The sequence below is a fragment of the Phaethon aethereus genome (genome assembly GCF_964289735.1).
Source record: "Phaethon aethereus genome assembly, chromosome: 16".
NCBI classification, from domain to species: domain Eukaryota; kingdom Metazoa; phylum Chordata; class Aves; order Phaethontiformes; family Phaethontidae; genus Phaethon; species Phaethon aethereus.
In genome coordinates, this window is record NC_138592.1 from 555,584 (window position 1) to 578,706 (window position 23,123).

The 23,123-nt window shown below is 45.4% G+C and overlaps 1 protein-coding gene across 1 annotated transcript in view; it reads left to right on the forward strand.

Moving 5' to 3' along the window:
* The first annotated feature begins 3,468 nt into the window (after positions 1 to 3,468).
* CTNNBL1 (catenin beta like 1) overlaps positions 3,469 to 23,123 on the forward strand; it is a 55,692-nt gene continuing 36,037 nt past the window's right edge. The window contains exons 1-6 of the mRNA XM_082007319.1: positions 3,469 to 3,513; positions 12,172 to 12,360; positions 14,770 to 14,876; positions 16,271 to 16,410; positions 20,534 to 20,634; positions 22,671 to 22,764. Of these exons, the coding sequence (XP_081863445.1) occupies positions 3,484 to 3,513; positions 12,172 to 12,360; positions 14,770 to 14,876; positions 16,271 to 16,410; positions 20,534 to 20,634; positions 22,671 to 22,764 (661 nt within the window). The 5' untranslated portion in view covers positions 3,469 to 3,483. The remainder of the gene's footprint in view (positions 3,514 to 12,171; positions 12,361 to 14,769; positions 14,877 to 16,270; positions 16,411 to 20,533; positions 20,635 to 22,670; positions 22,765 to 23,123) is intronic.

Here is a 23,123-nt window from a genome sequence, read left to right on the forward strand (position 1 = left end):
GCCGTGGCGCCAGCTGGCAGCACCGCGCCGCCAGCAGCACGTCGCTGCCCGTCTGTGCCACTGTGGTTAGGGGAAAGGGGTCAGGAAAGGCCCGGCTTGGGCTGTCCCGGGACACCCCAGAGCCCCAGCGGTGTCCCCGAGGGTGTGAGAGGAGGGGCTATAGGTCCCATCGCCTCTGGCCGGGCAGTCCTGGGGCTGCGGGGACGCGGTCAGCCCGAGGGCACCGGCGATGCCCTGGCCTTTGCGGAGGGTGGGTGCCTGGGGACATGGAGCCAGGCCTCAGCAGGGGTCCTCGCTCCCCTGACCAAGCTAAGTCACAGGGTTTGCTCCAGCCTGTCCAGAGCCTCCAGCCCCTTCCTGCAGCTCTGCCGCTTGCTCTGCCGCTCCCCAGGAGAGGCTGGTGCTGCCCCCACACCATGCCCACCACTCATGCAGAGCCCACCACCCAGGGCGGCTGGCTCGTCCCCATGCTTTCATTTCCTTGAGGGCTTTTTTTATATTTTGATTTTGCTCCTGGTTTTGCTTTTTAATTCAATATTTTCTCCCTGTGCTCCAACTCCCCTTATTGGATAAAACCTCTGTTATTGAATCCTGCCCTGCAGCAGCTTGGTGAGAACTGGGTTTCCCGGGCAGCAACACGGCTGTTCCGGAGCGCGATGAGGCCGGCAGAGCATGGGGACGGGAGCGGGGAGGGGAGGAGCCGGCAGAGCTAGTGGCTGTTTCAAAGACAACTGTGCTGTGCTGGGCTCTGCGGTTCCCCACGCTGCCTTCCCCTTACCCAGCACCCTGGGGGCTCACAGCGCTGGGCAAAGCCATCACAGCCAAAGGAAAGCCTTTGCGGGTTACTTCTAGATGCTGTTTGCAGGTAGAGAGGGGCTTTAAAGATGGCCTGGGGGCCACAGCCACAGCTGGTGCTCCGGCTACGTCCCCAGCCGCGTCCCGGGGGCTTCGACTGTCCTTCCCGCGCGGCAGAAGGGACGGGAGGTGCTGGTGCCCAGTGTCTGGTTTGCACCATTCCTTTCATTGCTGGTGTTTTCACCATTAATTCGCTGCAGGGGGCAATGGTCTGTGCCTCTGCTGGATTTCCAGCCGTTGGGGTGAGGAACGGCACCTGAGCTTTTATGCCTTTCACACGAGGCTATGGATTCTTGGCTATCAAGTTTTAAGTCGGTTAATGCAGCAGCCACTTCTCAAATTCCTGACTTTGTTTTTCTCAACATCCCTCCTGGCCTCACAGTCCTCCCAGGGAAGCAAGTCGACCATTTTCTGTCCCTTTGTCTAACAAGGACAAGCCTCAGGTGGGAGGTGCCGGCCTCGCTAGCTGTGTTCAGGTTTCTTTTCTCCAATATGAAGATTATTCCCTTTTCCCTCCCCCAAGTCCCCCCATCAGCGCTGAGCGCGTTTCCCCGCCTGTGTTTACGGGCTGATGCTGTCAGCAGACCCTCGGCATCCCTGGGCTGCTGTAGCGCTGCCCGACACACGCCGAGGCCAGCAGCCCCACCCAAACCAAGGGATAAAGGGGTGCAGGCAGCTTGCGAGCTGGCGGCGTGCTGTGCCGTGCCTCGCCCCCCATGCCAGCGCTGCATGCCAGCTACTGCGTCCGCCGGCCCCGCACTGCAGGTCCTGTTTACACCCGAGCTGTCAGGGTTTGCGGCTGTGCAGCCTGTCCCCTCGTTTCATTCATTCAACTGCCTTCAGACGTGGGTAAAATATGTATTGAAGGTGCTATTACGGAGGGAAAGGAAATACACGGTTGTAGGGAGATAGTGTTGTTCAGTGGGAACAACATGAGGGAACGGGGAGGAGAAACCCCGGAGCAGGCGAAGATCGCCATGGCTGGTGTTCCCATCTGTAGATGGAGGGTTGGTTCTCACCTCCCGCTGCACGTCATGGGTTTTACAGCTGCTTGGTGTGTTTACGGCCATGGCTTGTCAGGCTTCCCAATAGCTGCATCATGTTCACAAGCATGTGTCAATACTCCTCGAGTGACGGCGAATGTTCTGGTTTCACAGCCGGTGAATTATCTGAACACTCAGTAAAGGAAAGCCAGATGATCCAGTAAGTAGCTTCTATTTATCTCGTCTTTAACACGCAGATTTGTTGGGTTGATTTTGTCATGACTGATAACTTCTATATTTTATTGAAACAACAGGGGATGCTAGGGACTTCTTGGAAAACATTATATATATTTTTAATTTCATGAATATTCTCAAACCAGACTCCTACTGAGATAACTGTGTAATGGCTACAATCATTATGTTATGAAAAATTATTTTAGCTCAAAGCTGTTTTTTACTGCATAGTTGAAATAAATTGGGTACGATTTTGGCCAAGTTGACTCCCTTCTAATTATTCATATTTGTTAAATTGAAAAATGCCTCTATCTGTCCGTGGTTCCGCATCTTGTTGAATTACAGAGCTATTTGTCACGACCTCAGCAAACAGAGGGATTGTCACGTCCCCTCCTGCTGCATTCAGTGCTCAGTTATTGGCCTGTTCTCAAGGTGACAGCGGTTAATGATGCTGTATATAAATAGAAGTGTGTTGTCAATAAATGTTGGCAACAGCCTTCTGCATTTCCAAGCCTGCCTCAGCCCCAGGAAGGATTCGCAGAAGGTTACGGAAAACGCGTCAAAAGAAACCACTGACTTTCGGTGCCTCCGCTTTGCGGTGGCGAGGGTGGGCTCCCGGGGTGCTCCGCACGCCCTCGCCTCGGGTGGCGGCAGCCCCGGCCCCACGCAGCGCCTGGCTCCACGGGCACAGCTGCAGGCGGGACCCGAGGCCCCCGCCCCACCGGCGGCACCAGGCGCTCGCCCGGTTCCCTCCAGGGCGCAGCGGCCCCGCAGGCAGTGGTCAGGGCAGGGAGGGTCTGCGAGGGCTGGAGGGGCCCCCGTCGCCCGCGAGGGGACCTGGCCTCTCTCTGTTCTTAGCAGCGGCACCGTTTGTCACCCCGCGTCTCCCTTGGTATCAGCCCAGTTTTGCTCTGGACTGGCAGCTCCCGACAGGCCGCTGCAGCAGGCCGAGCGCGCCGTGGGACGGGTGGGAAGTCCCGGGAGCGACCGAGGGCCACGGTGGCCGGGCCAGGGGCGGACCAGCCCCTGGAACCCCTGGGCCACTGCCCCAGCCGTGAGGCTGTGGGGTGGACCTTGAGGTCACCACGGCCCGTGGGACGCGGCTGCCGCCCGCTGCTCATCCACGCCGCACCGGGTCTGCCTGGCCCTCTGCCCTTTGCCCTCTGCCCCTTGCCCTCTGCCCTTTGCCCTCTGCCCCCTGCCCTCGCCCACCCACACTCATCCCGGGGCTGCTTTGCGGCAGTGTGGCACTTCCCGCCTCTCGTTTTCCGGCAGTGTGGCGCCTCCCGCCTCTCGCTTTCCGGTAGAGTGGCGCCCTCCTGGCTCGCCTGCGCTCTCTACCTTACGGCACGGTGTCGCGCGGCCCCCGTCGTTGGCGGCGGTTTCCCGGTGGCGGGGCCCGGCGGGTGCCATGGACGTGGGGGAGCTGCTCAGCTACCAGGTGAGCGGCTCCGGGACCCTGTGGGGCGCCGAGCGGGGCCGGCGGTGGCGGGGCCCGTCAGGGCGGCGGGGCCAGCTGCTCCCGCGAGGCCTGGGCCGGCCCCCCGCCCCGGTGGGAGCGCCCGGTGCCCGGGGAACAGCCGCGGGCCAGCCCCGGCCGTTCCTGTCGCCCCGCTGGGGAGGGCCGGGAGCGCGGAGGTGCCCGCGTCCGTAGCCCCGCTCCGGCGCCGGGTGAGGCCGCGGGCCGGGCCGGGCCAGGCCAGGCCACCCTGCAGGCCTCGCCCGCCCGCCCGCTCGCTCTCGGTGCGCTCCCGCGGGACCCGGTTACGGTGTCGCTAACTTTTGGAGTCTCTCCCCCCATTCGGTGCCCCGGTGGGACCCGGTTACCGGGGGCTCCTCAGGAACGTGACTCTGCTGATGCCGTTTCTTCCACAGACGGGCTGGATGTCTGCTGGTGTGCGCCGGTTCCTGCAGCAGGGCCTGTGCTTGTTCTGTGGCTTGCCTTCTCCTTTTTTTCCCCTACCTGTTTTATGAGAAAACCCATATAAGTTCATTTTTATGAAAGTATTTTGAAAAAGTTTACCTTCCTATAAAAGTTTCCTTTTATCTCATGAGTGTTTCTCTTCTCTCAGCATGTGATCATTGCTTATTTGTTGTTTGGATGTCATTTTGTAAGCAGACTTGGTAAATCATGTATTTCTTGCCACGAGAGTGGATTTAACGTGTTCTCCTGTGGACTGGGGAATGAGAGCACTGATTTGCAATAATGTTTTGATACTTTGCTGCAGTTTGTGCACACGATAGTGTTGGCTTATGTGTAAATTCTTAGATAAACTGCAACAGTGGCTTTCCCCTGCTGAATCAGTGGGTAAGAAAAGCACTCCAAGACATTATCTACCTTGTAGGTAATTGAGTATGAGAATTACTTGACTAGATTTAATTCTTAATTCAGAATACAGGATTCTTTATGGAACTTCTTCGTGCATGCCATCCTGGTATGTGTCAGCCTGTGGAGGCACTGCACGTGCTCAGAGGCGAGAAGCGCCTTCAGAAGGCATTCAGGACGCCTCTGTACCCTCAGAATGTGTCGTTTTGAGATGCGTGGGGAAAGAGCGGAAGTTACCTTTGGGTTTGAGAAATTGGTATCAAAATACTCTGGAGTGTGGCTGTAGGAATACTCTGTCTTTGAGAACTCCACTAGACTCCCCCTTGATTCAGCTCCAGGATGTTTTCTTCTCTGTCTCTGACATCCTGCTTCATCAGTTTGTGTGGTGCTGACAGCGTGGTCCTGCCGTTCTAAGATCTACTCCACTTCTGTATTTCTCTACCTACCATTTTTTCTAGTGATTTTCTAATATCAAATTAGAATGATCATTTTCATGTTCCTTTAATTCTTTGGTTTTCTCTGCCTCAGCTGTGATTAATGGTGCTGTCCTTTACTCGTTCTGTGATGCAATTTACACCTAAGGTGTGGAAAGGTAAATCTGTGTTGAAGTTCTGTTTGTTGTAATTTTTTAACTAGGCTCTACTTTGGGGTTTCATTTGTTGTTTTTTCTCTTGCTCTGAAAAGTCCGCAGGATTCCCTTCTGCTCTGGAGGGAAGTGCGCATCGACTTTGCTTTGGTCACTTTGATTTCTGCACAGCTTTCTGTTGGATGAGCTTTCTATACTGCAATGAGGCTAGAGGTAAAGAAATGCTGCTTAGCTGCTGGGTGTTACAATTTTAGTTTCTTTTCTTGCTGTTGAAATTATTCTTAGCTGCGGGACAAAACATTCTGCAGCTTTCAGCCAACTACTGAAATTGTTCCTGAAGGTGTTGTCCTGTCTCTGTGCTCTTCTGGTCTCTCACCTGAACACAGATGGTTCCCATGTCAGTAGATGAGATAACGCTTCGGAGTAGCTGTTGGATTTCAGTGTTAGTGGATTCAGACCTCCAGAATTAGGTGAAATGGTAAATACAGGTGAAAGGGGTGGAGAAGCAGAAGGCAGATAAATACCTCTGGTTCTGAGAAAATGAGATTCCCTTCTGTGCGGGTGCTTCTGGATGAAAGATAGAAATAAAAGTCGGAAGCAACAGGTTTCTCTGGCTCCCATCCTGCACGGGTCAGGCGTCTGCCACAGCTCTGTGAGACGGGAGAAGCAGGTGCCCTCCTGTATCATTTTTAGGAATGTACATTCTTGTTCACTGAACGTGTAAAATTCAGAATAATCAGAATTTTGTTGTGCCTATGCCACAGAGAGGATGTGGAATTGTGCGTGGCAGATAAATGAAGTGAGCGCTGCTCCCAGCTGCCTGCTGTGCCCAGCTGGTGGGTTGTTGCTTCTGAGAGGAGGATGGCTTGGTGGCTCATAGAGCAGCTCCTGACCTGCTCCAGTTTTCTGTCTGGTGTCGTTAACTTGAGCGCATGTCTGGGTGCTTTCCTGCACTGGGCTGAGGAGCAGGTTGGCTCGAGATCTCCTCATTCATCCTTGGCGCGGGGGTGGCACTGGCTGTCAGACGAGTGGGCTGGATGATGGGTGGTGTGCACCTCCGCGGTCTGATTTTAATCTCTTGCTGCAAATGAGTCAGTCTTCTCAGCTTCCCTCAGCAAACCCAAAATAATTGCTCTTCTCTTACATTGTTTTGAATGTCTCCTCTACGTGCCTAATCTGTGCCCTGCTAAATCAAGATGATATTCACCCTCAGTGCCAAACTTGGCATGGAAGATTTCAGGCGCTGTGCCACCAATTCGGCACGAAGAGTCTGTCAGAGCGGGAAAAGGAACCTCTTGCAACAAAAAATACAATTAAACAGCACCTGGCAGTTTATACAAAGCTCAGGAGTCCATAAACTTTATGTGTTGCTGCAAAACAGTTGCAGATGGTGTAAACTGATGATTAAATATTGCTGCTGTTTTGCCCAGAAAGACTATGCCCAGATCCTCTGTGTCTGGTCTCCGATTACAGAGGGTAATTAAGGGGACAAAGCCAACCCTAGTTCTTTTCCGAGATTTTTCTCAATTGTCTTGGGAGGGAATAAGGGAGATTATTTTAATTCTCATTAAATGCAGATTTCACCACTGTAAGTGATCATTACACATTGCTAATTTTTTAGTGGAATATTAATAAAATCAAATAACAAAAGAAGTAGTAAATAATGGGATAAGGTCTGACTTCACCGAGCTGGGTGATCTCCTCATTTGAATGGGTTGAGTGCAGTTTGTAATTGATGGGCAGTTTGTAGTTGATGGATCTCTGTGTATCAGTGGAGACACGTAATAATTCCTGCTGCTGGTATAGATAACTTACTGTAAATTTGCAATGCAGTGGATGCATCTGATGGCAGAGGCAGCTCGGCCGAGCATGTTGTTGACTACTTACAGCCTTATTACCCTGGTAGCTCTTGTCCTGCCTGCGGGTTAAGACAAGGAGCTGTCACCAGCTAACGGGGTTGCCAGTGAATCTTTAGTTTACTTTTCAATGTGTTCTCTTTGGCCACCAAGCCGGAGCGTGTGTGAAGGTCTGTCAAGGCAGATCCCTGCAGGGTGCCGATGGCCGTGCTCCTTGGGCAGTGTGGAGCCTCGTGGGCAAGGCTGGTACCTCAGGCTGCGTTTCAGTTGCTCTTGTCCCAGCTGCAGCGGAGCCGCTGAAGCCAGGATGGGGGCATGCGACCAGCTTCTGCTGAGCTTGCAGAGGTTTCGGGTGGGCGGCTGCAGGTTCAGAATTGTTAGGTCTAATAGTTGTTTTTCTGGATAAGGTAGCAGGAGACAAATTTCCTGCTTGTTTTTGAGGGGCGCCAATGGATGCAGTCACCTCTGTAGAGATGGGAGGGGGGCAGGGGGGGGCCATGGGAGCAGCCGGGGCCATAGGACTTGGCTTTGGGGACTGCTCTTAGCCCAGGTGCCGAGGGCATAGCCTTGGGCTCTCTGCACTACAGGAACACACACAGCTTGCTGTCTCTGCTGAAGACGCTGCGCTCCTTCTCGAGGTATCTTCACAAAAGACTCATTCCTTTTAAAGGCTGTCATCTCTCTCCTCATGTATTTTTGCATTGATTCAGAATGAAGTAAAGTAAGCAACTGCAGGAACAGGTACGAGATAACCAGTCTTTGTACCCTCCATACAAACATCCATCTCTATATAAATATAAAATATATATATTTTCTGTCTTATATGGTAGTTCTGATTTAGGATGGGCAGATGAAACTTCAGATTCTGTTTTTATGTCTTTTCCCCCTCTACGTGCTTTTCACAGTGGCAAGCTGCCTTGAGGACTTGTGTGCCCCACAGAGTGGAAAGGTGAAGGGGAAAGGGGTTCTTTCGCTCTGAAAGTAATAATCTGTATCCATGTAGGTGCAGTGCACATCTTTTACTTCATTTGCCTCAGTTTGTGTGATTTTTGGAGCTCTCGGGGGCTTCCTGAGATTTCTGGATTTTCATGGTAGCCGTTCTTTCAGTTTTTAACGCTCAGATCCTGCACCACCTAGAAGTTTCTGTGCTTCAGGACTTAAAACCAGTGAAAAGTAAGATTGATAGTAGCCTGGTTTATCACAAATGTTGGAAACAAAATTAAGAAGTTAGTGAAGATACCTCTGGAGATTTGGGGCTTGCTTTCAGGAGTCCTAAATTGACAGCTAACGTGTAGCTTTCTACAGTGGCTCTTCTGAGCACGCTGCAGCTGGCTGAGATGCAGTCACAAAAGAAGCTGCATCACTTGTGAAGATTTATTTCAGATTTCATTAACAAATAATTTCTGAGCTTCACGGTAACAAGGTTACTTACAAAGCAGATGTCTTAGTAATACGCAACTCCATTACTGAGACTTCTCTAAACCTTCCTGATGTTTGGAGAAGGCTGGAAGCCATCAGGAGCCTAAACAATGTTTTCAGATTCTACGGGATACTTAATCCTGATGGGAATGTCCAGTTGCTGCTGTGGGGGAGGCCAGGTCGGGACCTGGGCGGATCATTGTTCTGTGGTGTAGGACGTCGCTTCTCCCGCCCTCACCGCACGCAAGGCGGGCGCTGTTTCTGCTGCCCCGGCCAAGGGGCAGGCTCTGCGTGATGTGTCCGTGTCCGTGTCCGTGCACAGATGGGGCCCTGTGTCCGGTCTGTCTTTCTGGCGGAGGTCTGCCACCCGGAGCCTCGGACCCAGGCGCTAACAGGTTAGGATATGGCAGTTAACATCCAAAGCAAGTGCAGCTGAAGACTAGAAGAGAAACAGAAAGATAATTGTCCCTTTACCAACCGCCAGATTTCGTTTGCTTTATTGCGTTTTATAAATGTCAGCTTTTTTTAAACCCTTTTGTATTTGGGTTTTTTTTTTGTGTGTGTGTGTGGTGATATCAGTGTTAGATTTAAATGAAAATGTCTTCTGAATAAATTACTGCAAATGCACTGCATTCAACAGGAACAAAATTAAGCTTAACTAAGAAAACAATTTAAAAATGCTTTTCTTGTGCATTTTCTAATGAATTCCATCTTGTTGCCAAATGCACCTTAGCACAACTGAGTAAAAATCCCCACATTTTATTTATCAAATGATTAACTTTCCCTTTTCTACCAGGAAGGCAAAATTTGTATAGATGTGTGTGAAGCTGTGAAATTATTTAAATAAATGTGTTTAGACACAATATATGCATTTGCTTGGCAAATGTACCAGTCTCAGTGCAACAGTGTACGTGCTTAATTCTTGTTGGTGGTAGCAGTCCTTTAGAAAATACAAATGCAAACCAAAGATGAAAATCAATGAACAGAAGCTAATGCTTGCCTTAAATCAGTTGTTCAGGACTGTGCATCTCTTGTGAAATGAGCAGAAACTCAGGTGTTTCACTTATGCCTTGATTTCTTAGTTTTAATAGTGCTCGTTGGAAGACGGCAATATTCTTAGAAGGTTTTGCATAACATCAATAACAGAAGGAAAAACCTTAATGCCTGCTTAATAGCGTTTGCCTAGGAATTCAATTACTGTCTATTGCCAATATGTTGGCAGCATTAATAATTGCACGTGGCGCACTTCCATAATTTATCATAATGATTTCTGTTATGTATTGTAGAAGATTCCTCCCCCCCAACAATGCATAAATACAAAAAAGGATAAAATAATTGAGATCGAAACAGGGTGTAAATTTGGATACTAAGAATTGTGTGCTCAGACGAAATGGTGTTGGTTTCATGATGGAGTTTTAATTTAGATTTTGTTCTGGTGATACAGTCCCTTCCCATGGTACATTACTTTGCATCTTATGATCCACCAGCTCCCTTGGTCCCTCATTACAGCTGCAGGCTCGTTGAGGTTTTTGTTCCTTTTTTAATGTTTAGAAATGAGAGTGAGGAATGAGATTCTGACTCCCTAAATTAGGAACATCCAAGGCAAATCTTATAGGGCTTTGTGCTGTAAATTTTGGGACTTCTTATGTCACTGATTTCTATATCTGTGTTTGTAATATTGATCTGTCAAAGGTGGTTTAGGATGAATTGGATATTATCGAGGAGTGAGTGGAAGGACACAGGAAGGACAGAGACCTTCCTGCCTTTAAGGGTACCGACTAAGGAATATGTATTTACCGAAGCTTTTTCCTTAGATGATGTCATTTAGAAAAGCACCTTTTTTCTTTTTCTTTTCTTTACTGGGTTGCTGATTCCTTGGGGTGAGTTTGAATTACTGGTTGCTGACAATGACACATTTGTTTCCAAATGGATCAGCGTGAAATCATATTTTAATGTACCTTGAAGATAAGTAATAGGAATCTGCTTTTAAAAAAACCCCAACAACCAAAAAAAACCCCAACCCATAAAACCATCCAAGCAAATAAATTTTTCATTTCAGAGAATCTCTGGGTAAGCTTCTGCTTCATGGTTATTGAATTATGAGCTGAGTAACTGCTTTAAAAGTGCATGAGCACTTTAGAAGTGTTTTAAGTCAGGAACGTACCGTCTGTAATGGAAAGAGCAGAGATGATGTAGGGAGAAAGGAGATAGATTACAGAGTTTGAATAGGTCTAGCTGGGAGCGAGCATCTGCAGCTTTGATTTGTGCTAATATGTTGTCTGGGAAACTTGATTGTGCATCTTCCTCAAAGTGGTGACAAGGTGGTAACCCTGAAAACAACGTGCTCTTGGTCAGTCTGCTGTCCAGTTTGCTTCTCAATATAACTAACACTTCAAGTGCTTTTGGGGTGGTCTTTTTTTTTTTTTTTAATCTCTCCTGAGAGTAGAGTTTTCTTGAGAGCAGAGCTTTCATTTGCTAGCTTTTAATTTATATTGAAATAAATAAATACGTAAATGCTGTCTGGGCTGTGCAGAGAAGCAGTCGCAGCTGGTCTGCAGCATGCACATCGGAATCGCAGTGGGACTGCCTTACGAGCCTGAAGGGTTTATTGTCCTCCCAACCTGCCGGGGAGCTGGAAATTCCCACCTTGGCATCCGCACTCGTGCTGGACCTGGCAGGAGAATGACACTGTCACCTATTCCCTCTGCATCTTTCCTTGAATCAAAATTGAGAAGACTCCGAATCTCAGTTAACAAGCAGGCCTTATATTCATGAAAGCATGATGTGACTTTTATGATTTTAGACAAAGGGTTGCACAAAGCAGAAGAGAGGGGTCTTCCTGCCAGATAGTATTTTCTGAAATAGGCTGTACATGTTAGACCTCGTGGGGTTACAAAATAATCTACCAGGCAACTTGAGCAGTGATAGAAAGTAAAAATATTTTTCTTATTGTTTTAATTGTTCTTAACACACAGGCTCCTTTTAAATAGTAAAGAATTAAGCTTTGTTTTCCTGTAGTTATGGGGCATGAAGTACTCCTGTTCCAGCTTAGTTGTCCTTCAAAAAGTGTGAGAGACCAAATTTAATATCCCGGTAGTTTTTGAAGCAAGAGAGTTTCTCCTTCTATTGCAAATGCTTCATCCCTTTTTGCCTAAATTATGGGATTTAAATCCTAAATGGGATTAGGGTTAATGGACTTTTTCTTGTCCCTGGAAAATTACCTTTAATTTTGATGACTAAATAGAAATTGTGGAATAAAATAATAGGTTGTTCCAAGCAAACCATAAAGGTACGGGCACCACTTAATCTGGTGCTGAGCCCTGCAGAACTGCAGCAAGCAGCAATACTCCTGTCCTGTGTACTCTAATTTAGGCTCTGATTCTGCGTTCAAGCATCAGCAAATTTTAGACAGAAGGATGGGGGAGGTCAAGGTGAATTAGGATGCACCCAAGGATTCAATATAATCTCATATACTAGGTGGGTAAAAAATTATCTTTCACTGCTATCTGCTTGAACATATTGGTCTTCTGTCTGTAAAACGTGTAGTTGTCTCAGCTGACTTAGCTGATTATAGATCCTTGAGATGGTCAGCTGTACAGCCACTGAGCAGTTCAGTTTGGCCACTTCTTGTCTTTGAAAAACTAATCTTTGCTGTCTCTGAAGAGATTTTCCCATGGATTGTGTTCATAGATCAAACAAGGTAGGATGTTGACATAGCTCTTGGCAGAGCCATTCATCTACTTGTGTTCCACTTCACTAAATTAATTTCCAGTTTTCAGAGTTGTTAAGCTTTGTATAAGCAAATGTTTTAAACAACTTGTAAGTTCCTCAGTATGTCTTGTGATATTGGTATTCTGGTTTGCAGGGGTCACAAAAGACTGGTATTCATTCACTGTATTTCTCTGGCTTTAGCCTAACAGAGGGACAAAAAGACCTCGTGATGAAGAGGAAGAAGAAATCAAAGCACGTCGGAAACAAGCTAGTGCACGAGAGCACAGTCGTCACAGGGAAGAGGAGTCTGTTGCGCTGGAAGAAACTGATGATGAGAAGAAGAAACTTCTTCAGATAATTGAGAGGGATGGAGAAGAGGAAGAGGAGGAGGTAAATCACTAGTATCTTGTGGGAAAGGAGAGACAGTGGGAAATAAGCAAACACTAAATCACTTCTCTGTGATTTCCATTTCTTACCATGTAGATGATGAGACTAACTGGTGATTTTCACATGCTTCATACAGCTTAAGGTTATGGTTGTACTTTCCTGCCCTGCAGGGTATTCATTAATCTCAAATGGGCTTCTTGAAGATAGCCTTTGAAGGTTTAAGGGGGGAGGTGGTGGATGCAAAAGGGAGGAGAAGGGAAAGCTTTCAAGCCTAATCCCTGTTTTAGGCTGAGAATACCCAAATCACCTCCTAAAATATATTTTTAGGAAATAGTTTCTGTATTCTAACCAGTTTTCTAACTCTATTATGCTCATCAGTTCCCCCAGCCATGCAGCTTCTCCCACTCTCCCGCTCTTTGTAGCTGTGCAGCAGCAAATAAGCAAACATTCTTCTATACAAGAAAGGTCTTGGGTCAGAGGAGGGGGATAGCAACTGTCAAGGGTAAATGATTTCAAGCCTTGGAGACAGAAATCCAATGCAGCATTGGCCTTTCTGCCAAGGGCCAGGGAAACGATCACTTTATAAATGTGACACATGGATTGGTATAAATCTAGAAGATATTTGCTTCCTGCTGCCTGTGTCCTGTTTGATAAAAAAAAACAAGTGATGTTCACCACTGCAGAATCCTGTAGATTTGTAAAATATCATTGTTCTTCGTGTACAGCATTGCTAGCATTCGTCTCTTAAAATCTCCCTTGTTTTTTTGATGTTGAGCTATTGCCATTACAGTTGTTGCTGGTAGTGGAGAAAGATAATGCAGGATTTCTTTAGCATTTGAGCTCCAGTGAGGGTGAATGGATGTAGCTGAAAGTCCCCTTGACTGGCTAGAGTGTTGTGGATTCCTGCAGTGTACAAGTCCCTTGTCTTTGTCAAGTGGAGTTCTCCCATCTGGGCATTTTCAGGGCTGGAAGTCCAAGGTTTCTTTAGAATCAAAATCTCTTGTTTATTATCTTGGAATGTAGTTAATGTAAGTGCCATCAAAATGCACTTTGTGCCAGTAAATTTGATGGAAGGAAGCTAATCTTTAGGATGCTGTAATACTGGATGCAAAGTAAATACAAGATACAAAGCAGATCCTAATGGAGAGAATAGTGATGTATCAAACAGAATAGAGGGAAGCAATGTCAGCATGTGTGACAGGATCTTTGTGGATTGAAATCCCATTGCAGGAAGAATATGGTTTGGGCACTGTAGTATTGATTGACATCCCACAACCTGCACGAGTGGGATGGTGCTAAGACAGCTTGGGCTTGAGAACGTAGGAAATCCAGTAGTAAGGGAAGACTTGGACTGGTGTTATTATTGTAACGCACTTTGAAGAAACGGAAATTTTCTATCTTGTACAAGATTGATGCTTAGAGACGCTAACCAAAGAATCTTCAACACCAGAAGCAGCTTTTCTTTTAATCCCTAACAGGAGATGGGATACAAAACTTGGCTTAAGATGTGAAGGGGTCTGGTTTGTTTTTTGTTTTGAGAAATTCTCTTTAATAATGATTGTAACATAGTCAAATAGAGGAGAGGGAAGAGGTTATGCAAGAAAGTCTCTATCATTAGTGTTTTAATAAAAGAAGTGCGTTAAAATCGTGAAACAAGGAAAATAATAGAGTTGTGTTTATAGGTGTCAGGGAGGTAGCAAAAGTTGTACTACTGATGTACAGGAAATGTATAATGCCAACTGAGAAACACTTTAGAAGAATTTAAAAAATAAAAGAAAGTACTGGAGTAAAATAGTGATTTTTTTTTTTTTTCTTTAGAAGAAGACTTTAAAATAGAAGTGAAAGCTTATCCAACTGAGAAAAACACAAAAGAACATAAACTCAGGGCAGTTAAATGTAGACCTACGAAAAGAAACAGCACAATGGACTTCTGAAAAGAAACTACCCATGAGTGTAAACTGCTAATGCAAATTTACTCTAATATGTCAGAAGCAAAAAGCCTCAGTACGCGCTGAAAAGAACAGCTCAAGGAAGATGAGCCGTTGAAAAAATGTTGGGATTTTTTTGATTGATACTTGGTTTCGGAAAGTGTAGGGAAGCTCTTCTGGTTCTTTTCCAAAGAACCTTCCATTGGTAAAGCCCTGGTTTATAAAAACCTGACGTACAAGGCTTTGCTCTGGGGAGCTTGCTCAGGTCAGAGTTGGAGTAAATCAATAAACGAAGAGCAGGGGCATATGAGTTTTGGCAGCTTTCTGCAGTGAGACTTCCAGGGGTTGCCCTTTGTTCTTGAAGGGTCTGGGCCCGACTGCAGTCTCACTGCATCGCTGTTCTTTTGCTTTTACTTTTTGCTGGGTAATTGTTCCAACCATCCAAATGCGACGCTCTGTTTTCTGCCCTTTCCAATTTGGTTAGGAGGAACCTTTGGATGAAAGTTCAGTGAAGAAGATGATTCTCACCTTTGAGAAGAGGTCTTACAAAAACCAGGAGCTGCGGATCAAGTTTCCTGACAATCCAGAGAAGTAAGATTATGCCCTGCCCCTCTCTATTACCCATTTTTCCTTTGATTTTAGGTTTCAGCCCTAAAACAATTTCTTGAATATACAGATGTTTTCAGTTGCGTAAGGCTTATGTAACAGCAGTTATTGCCATGTAGTTCTAAATTGTATTTGAAACTAATTTTGTTAATTAAAAATGGCATTATTGAGACTCTAGTGGTAGCCGGTATATGGCCGTCAGCATGAAGAGAATAATTAGCAATGAAGAGAAAAGTTCTAGTTTATGAAATTCTTGCTGTTGCTAATATGATAGATTGTGAAACTTCAGGACTAAAATTTGAGTTTCTGTTGGTTTTAATTTGGGAGTGCGCAAATTCAGTAAGGTTTGGTTAGTTGCAGTTTAGGTGTCTAAGTGGCTTGGCTTTCAAAAGTGAGCACTAATGAGCTCTCCCAACATCCGACCTCCTGGCAGTTGGCATCGGAGGGTCATCAGCCACGCTGCAGTTTGCCTTTTTTCAGGGAGCTCCTTCTCTGCACTGTTGCCGAGCAGTGGTCTCTTCCTCACTGGTAGGCAGGTAGTAGGTGTTTGGGATGTGGGCTGAAAGACTGAGATCCTGGATTGGTGAGTTTTGCTTTCCAAATAATTAAAGATTTTACGCCATCATTTTGTGTGAAGGTGTTGTGCTTGCATATGCAGTCAGAGGTCCGTGTGGGAAGAAAATTGTTTTGTACTACGGAGTTTTCAGATGCTGTGGTGAGAAAAACGGCTGGATGGGCTCTGAAAGCCAGACTTTGTGCGTGTGTGTTTCCACACCTGTGGTTCTAGTAGGCTTCTTCCTCCTTTCATGGAGTTTTGTTATTCATGTCCAATGAATTTCTTCCTACACTTGAGTGCCATTATTTTTAGTCCAGTTTACTGGTTTTTCTCTTACCCAAATTCTGTTTATGGGCTTTACTTCAGACTAATGCAAACCACACTAATATGTGGTAGGCTAGGAAAGGTGCATCACTCTGGAGAATTTATTTTATATGCAGATTGGTTTTTTTTCATGTGTAGCTACAACCTTTTCATATTTTTTTAAAAAAATTCTTTAACTGATTTACAGAATTGGAGCAAATCTACTCGGTTACTCTATGCAAAAGATATAATAGGAAGGCTTATCCTACTACGTGATTAAACTTTGAAGGGCAGGCATAGGACAGGAGGAGGCACAGACTGCCTCTGGGAGTTCCGGACTCCGTGACGTTGATGTCACCCCAGAGTATGAGGAATACCAGTGCCATGAGCAGCTGGGGTGACAAGTCTTACCTGGTATCTCCTGGAAAGTGGTGTTCCCTTTTTTTGAAAAGGCCCGTTTCCATTGAGCACAGTTGATGTACTTTTGCCTTTTTATTAAACATTTTTTGTCTTGCCTCAGGTTCATGGAATCCGAACTGGATTTAAATGACATCATTCAGGAAATGCATGTGATCGCAACGATGCCAGACCTGTATCACCTGCTGGTGGAGCTGAATGCTGTGCAGTCTCTCCTTGGACTGCTGGGACATGACAACACAGATATCCTTTAGTTGTTAAAGCAGCTCTCATGTGAGAGGCTTTCTACAGACTTTTCTGTAATCTCTTACACCCTGCTTTCACAGGCTCCTGTGTATGTTTTTCTCTTCTTTCCCACCATGCTGAATTTATGTCTTTTTTTTTTTCCAAGTGAAAGTCGTCTTTGTTCAAGTAATATTGATTCTGAATTTTTTCAGTGCTGCTGTTATTCTTTCTTGTTTTATGACCCTTTCATCTGGTTTGAGTGGCTGCGTTAGAGTGTGAACAGACGAACAATACGGGAAAAGCTAAGGTAGGGGCTTAGCAGCATATAGCCTTGACCTGTGTGCAAACTTTGTCTGGAATAGTCCCCAGTAAAAATGAAACCAATTTACCCTTTTTTGTTGAGAGCTGAGCTGTCACGCTGTCAGCTATTTGCCATGGACTAGCTCACCACAGTGCTACACTTCAGTTTGTAAATGTGGTAAGTTCTTCATATGTCCATACCTTTAATTTGGTGTGCTCAAGGCTTGAGGTTGTGGGCAGCCCTTCTGGTTACATAAATATCTAGAGACATTTCCATGCTCAGTTACTTGTAGTAATCTGATCCTTATGTGCACCTGCTTCTTGTTCCTCTGGAGATCTGAGGACATCTTGGGGGGAGTTTTCTGTCTATACTGTTAAAGATTTTGGTAGTTTTGAACAAAAACAATGTCATTTTTTTAATATCCTGGTGCCTTGATGCTTAGCCATTAGCTGACAAATAGACCTATGTCTGGCTTATCATTGTGCAGTCTTTAAAAGTAGAGCTCAACCTGCATTGCTTGTAAAATATTCTGCAGTAGATTAAGCTGAAAAATTGTGACATGATTTGAGAGATGGTGTGTCTGTGTCCTGACAAACATTAGCAAATGGAAGGAGCAGTGAAGCCCAGTGGAAGGGGCACTGGACTTAGCTTTGGGACTACAGCAGGTTTTTCTTTTTTCCTTTTTATTGATTCATGACCGTAGGAAAGTAATTTATTCTTTACTTCTTTTCTTTATATGTAAAGAAGTAGATAAAACTTACCAGCTTTTCTGAGGTGTTTTGAAATATGCAATGTTAAAAGGATTGTTAGTGCTAAATGTTGTGGTCCAATGTGAAGATCTTGGTTTTCTTTTTTAGCATTTTTCCTTATAGAACTATGTATTAAGAATTCTTAATTCATTCTTTCCAAGTGGGTGCAGTGATGAGAAGATAAAAACAAAACATAGATACTTTATTGCATACCAGTTTATATTAGAAAGCACTGTTTATGTCTTTGAGTAGTTTGACTTGTATCTAGCTGAACCTTGATGTGGTGAATGCTGGTCCCTGCAAAACAGCACACACCACAGCTTTCCTTATCTGTGATCTGTAATGGAAATTACTCTCAGTAAATGTTTGTTAACAATTTACTGTTGTACAGTGGGAAACACCTACCATGCATAACCAGTTTTGTGGCTACCATAGTTTCATTACTTTTTTTTTTTGTCAGACACCGCAGGCTTTTTGTGTACTCTGTGCATGGCATTAAAAGCTTATACTGAATTTCTCATTCACAAGGAAAATAGAAACTGTGGGGATTTTGAGTCGGAGAGCAGAGCTGATTTGTAGCTGGAGCGCACAGGAATACAGCTTGCTTTGTCCTTTCAGCCATGAAAAGCTATGTCCTAGGGCCACTGCTGCTGTCAAGGACTTGTCAGTATTTCCACTGTGAACTCTTTTTAATTGGTTTGCTACTTGCCTGTCAGTTAGTTTACGGGAACAAATTTGGCCTGTGAATTGCAATTTTGGGAAAAATATATTTCTTGTTCTAAAACTGCTGAAGTGTTTTCAGATCTGTTGGAGGCAGGACACAGGCTGTAGTAATGCCTCTTCACTGTGGTGCTGCTGCTCATGTACAGAATAGAAACACTATTGAAGTGAAGCATCTAAACATAAAACTAAATTGATACAGCTCAAGTTCTCTAATGACTTTTTGTTAAAACAAATGGAAAAAGGTTTTAAAAATGAGTTCTTCAAGGAGAGAACTAAACAAATGGCTCTTCAGATGTGATTTAAATGTAGTGTCTTGAGGGACTAATGCAAGGAGACAAAAGCAATGTCCAGGGGGAGCAAATAATCTGCTGAATGATTCATGCAGTTTTACACAAAACATGTGAATGAAAGATGATGACCGACAAGATTTTATTAATGCAAGTCAGGAAAGCTTCAAGTGAGGTCTTGCTTTTCTATCTCCTAAATTTTTTAGGACAACTGATACTCTCACTGGAATCCCCAACAGAAGCTCCCTAGACAGAAATGCCCTGCAAGATGAACTCCTCTGACTGCTGCAGTTCTTTGCTGTGGACTCTCAGAAAAATCTGGCTCAGTTGTCTTTTGTAGCACCCAGTAGGTAGCAGTAGTCTTCAGTTAGTTCCTCCCTTAGCCTTCTCTTCTGTGGGTTCTTCAAACCCCATCCTCTCAGTCTTTCCGTATATATCATGTGCTAGTCCCCTGACCATCTCGGTGTCTTCCACTTTCCCGAGTCCAGTATGTCAAGTTTTCCCTTTTATTGGCAAAGCCTGCAACTGCGCAAAATATTCTACATGTTGCCTCATGAGTGCCAAGCAGCAATAAGAATTCCTTCTCTTGATCTGTTGGTTTTGCTCTGGCTCATGCAGTGCAGTCTGTGCTTAGCCTTCGTCACTGCAGTGGCACGCTGCTGACTCGCCATCAACTTGTCCACCAGAAATTCCAGATTCTGTTCTGCAGAGCTTAGCTCTCCAGTCAGCCCCAGCACCCGGGCTTGTTCCCTCACAGGTACAGGACTTTGCATTTGTTGAGTTTCACGAGGTTCCTATTGGCCTGTTCCTCCAGCTTTTGTTAATTAGTAGTCAATTCCTTGCAGAATAAATGTAAGGCAGATTATTTTCTCTTAACTTGCTTATTGAGTTGTGCTCCAACTTGCTTTTAAAAATTGTACCCTGGCACTTCTGGCCATGTTTTGGTATCGGCACGAGTGACTGGCTGCCCAGGGAGGAACAACCACTCTTCTGTTTGGTTCCTGATGGCAGTTGCAACTGGAAGTGACATCTACCCATCAAGAACATGTACACATAGCTTTGGCTTGGTTAAGGATTGCTGTAGAGCGTAAAGCAAGCAGTAGTCTTACTGATAAATATCTTCTGCAGTGCCTAACATAGATTAACTTGGGACTGGGACAGGGAGCTCTCTTACAGTCTTTCTTGAGACTAGATAAGTCACAGCTGAAACCTTGCGAAGAAAAGATACATGAAAATAAATTTCCTGCTGCTGCTTGTGTGTCTGAGCAAATGCACAAATAGGAGAACTGGGAGACTGGGTTGTTAGCCTGTGCATTTTAAAGAGATTCATCACAAAGTTGTTATATAGGACATGCCGAAAACTGCATATCCTGTTCTACCCCGGTGGGACTTGGGCAAGATTGATCAGCGTGTCTGAGAGAATAGGAAAGTGGGTCTAATGAGGTGGAATACGTCTCATCGTACAAGAGAGCCGTGCAGCAGTCAGGGGAACCATGTGTTATGCAGCCCGGAGTTAATGAGTGAAAATTAGGCTGGCAGAAGCTATGCTGTTCCTGCGAGGTCTGTGGTTAGAGGAGCATGCTGTCCTAATTGGGCCAGGCAGAGGGGAGTGAACGCTCCTGCTTCCTGCAGTGGCCTTGTTAGGTGCCTGCTCTATCAGGTTAGCAGGGGTATCACTGAGAGCAGAATACCCAAATCCGGTTATTGTAACTCCTTTCTCTTTGCTTGTATTCAGTCCTGACAATGCAAGGTGGTGCCTAGTTATACCAACTCCAGCAATTTTGATTTGAAAAAAATAAAAAAATAAGTATCATCAAGAAACAGTAAAGTTGTCTGATGCAGTAAGCACATAATCACATTTGTTTTTATCATTCCTAATTGTTAGGATTCCCTGATCTTGGTGCTTATGAGGACTGTCTGCTGAAGTAGACTCTTTGCTCTTGTCTCTGGTGTTCCTGTGCCCCACTGCTGTAATGTATTACCAGTTGTTTTGCATCATGTCATGAGCTTGCTGGTCTAAGAGCAATCTGCTTTTGATACTAAATGTGTCTGCCTTTGTGGTGGTTGTCCTTAACACCTAGCACATGTTTCCATAGCTGTGGTAGACTTGCTTCAAGAACTGACTGATATAGATACTCTCCATGAGAGTGAAGAAGGAGCTGAAGTCCTGATAGACGCTCTAGTAAGTAGTAAACTCCAGATTATTTCAATGCCTGAACAATGTCTGCCTTTCCTGTTGAAAATGGGAGCTTAATTTGCATTTTTCTTGCTTCTTGCGGAAAAGGGTGACCTCTGTTCACCCGTGAAAAATTGAAGTTTCTGGTGGGGCTCAGATTGTTATCTGAAGGACAGTGGGGCCATTGTGATCTTGCAGTCTAACTTCTTGCACAGGAGGCCGGTAGTCTTCTATCCAGTAACTCTTGTTTCAAACTCAAAAATCTGCGCTTGAACCTCGACGTCTGTTGTTACAGTGAGGGTATGCATTTTTCTTAACAAGAAGTAAAAGCTTGGAAGTTTTCATGTAACAGAGCTAATGCATTTTAAGGGTGAAGGAGAGTTCAGAGGTAATGATCCTTTTTGGCACAGAGATTAAACAACCCCAGAAAATTATCTATGTGCAGTAGAAGATGCATTGCTCAGTGTTAAGTGCTCCCTGCCTGGTTAACTCTCTTGAATGCCTCTCGGCCTCCGTGGTGGCGGACTTCCCCTTTTCCTGGCATTTGTGCTGGATGCCTCCTGCTCCTCGGCTGCAGGAGGAGGATGCCAACCCGAGCAGAAGTCCTCCAGAGAGGCGATGCCCAGCAAAACTTGAGATTTACATGTCTGTCCTACCTTCGGGCAGTTTCTGCTAGTGAATTGCTGCGTTTGTGAATCACTGTGGCTGTGTCTTGTTCTGTAATTGTTATGTTGAAATTGAAAGATGGGAATTACGAGTTTTCTTTTGTTTGCTTTGCCTGGCTGCTCTGTTTTCTCCTACAATCCTTCTTGTCCAGTCACCGTAACTTTACCTTCCAAAGGTTAATGACAGTGGCCCAGAGCCGAGTTCCTCCAGCTGGCCTCTGGGCTGCTCTTAATTACTCTGCCTTTGTGAAAAGATTGCTGGATGAATGAAATGGTAGGGAGGAACTGCTAGAGAAGATGTTTTCTGTAAAACGTGTGGAGAGGCAGTAAAGCAAGTGAAGTTCTTTCTCTACTTTCCTAATCACCAACCCACTTATAATAGCCAAAGTTTAGAGGTTTTATTGTGCTCTTTCAAAGAAACAGGTCAGGCATATCCTGGGAGAAATGTTTAGGTATCTGCCTTTTAGATTGCTTTTTTTTTTTAATTTAAAGAAAATAGGTATAACATTGTAGTGTATCTGTGAAGATTATTGCACTACCTTCCACTGCAGCTGATACTTGTATTTTTTCCACGTGTTCACTGAACTCAAAGCTAATTAAGAGTGTTTGAATTGGAAATGTTATTTTGTTTAACTTTTCAAAGCTCATGTCCGCACTGGAAAGTTAGCCAAAGTCGAGCTGGACTCCATCCAGTTGCAGCTGTAAAAGCATGCTTCTTGTGTTAGTTTTTTGATTAGGAGGCTCCACGTGCAGATGTAGGTTCCTGCTCCTGCTGTTGATTTGTCTGGGTTTCGTTAGCTTGCTGAAGTCAACTTTGTACATTCATCTTGCTAGGATTTAAATGTGGGGCTTCAAGTAGTGATTGTTCAGCTTTTGGATTTGAATCTGTGTGGGAGCATTGTTCCTTCAGCATTTGTACCTATTAGGGTGGAAGATATAACAGAAATGTAGGCAGAGCAGCAGTAAACAGTTGAAAGGAGCTGCTTGCACAGCTGACAGCTAGCCCATCCGTGGTGGTTTGTGGTGCCTCGCAGTTCAGAATTCAGAGGGTTTATAAATCAATCAGGCTGGTTCAGGAAATAAGACTGTGACAAGGTGCATGTTTTCCTCCAGATGTTTTTCTGTTTAATCTGAAACACAAAAGTTGTTTAATTAATTAGGACAAACAGAGTGGCAGACTTACTTGGTGATTCCTTTGCTTCCTCTGAGATTTTAGAGCAAGATTGTTAATGTCTTCTGGTCATGTCTGGCAGGATGTTTCAGTAGGGCTTACTGATTTTTATTATTTATTAAAACCTCCCATTCTTTTTCCTTCATCTTCATTTTTTCAATCTGCTTTCTTATCTTTTTATCTTGTCCATGACCCTGGTGATTTAGGTGGAGGGCCAGGTCGTGGCCTTGTTGGTCCAGAATTTAGAGCGCCTGGATGAAAGCGTGAAAGAGGAAGCTGATGGTGTCCACAACACGCTGGGTAAGTGGCTGTTGCACAGCCTCTTGCTTCTTTCTGTACTCTGTACAAAGGGGCGGTGGGTTTTCCCGCCCCTTCCTTTCCTCCCTACGTCCATTCCCCTTGAACTGCCAACACTAGGGTAGAGGACCTAGCGCAGCTTTTGTTTGAGCCCGACTTTAACTCGCAGCAAAGCCCAGCCCCTTGAGCCAGCGTTTGCCGCATGACTGCTGGTAAGGTGCGTCCTCCCAAGGCAGTTATGTAGGGAGGTGCTGATACACGGCTGTAACTGCACCGCGCCAAGAGGAGTGCTCCCCTGCCGGTGTATTTACTGTGTACTTACCTGTGAGCTCCACTTGCTCCATTATGAGGGCTGTTTATGT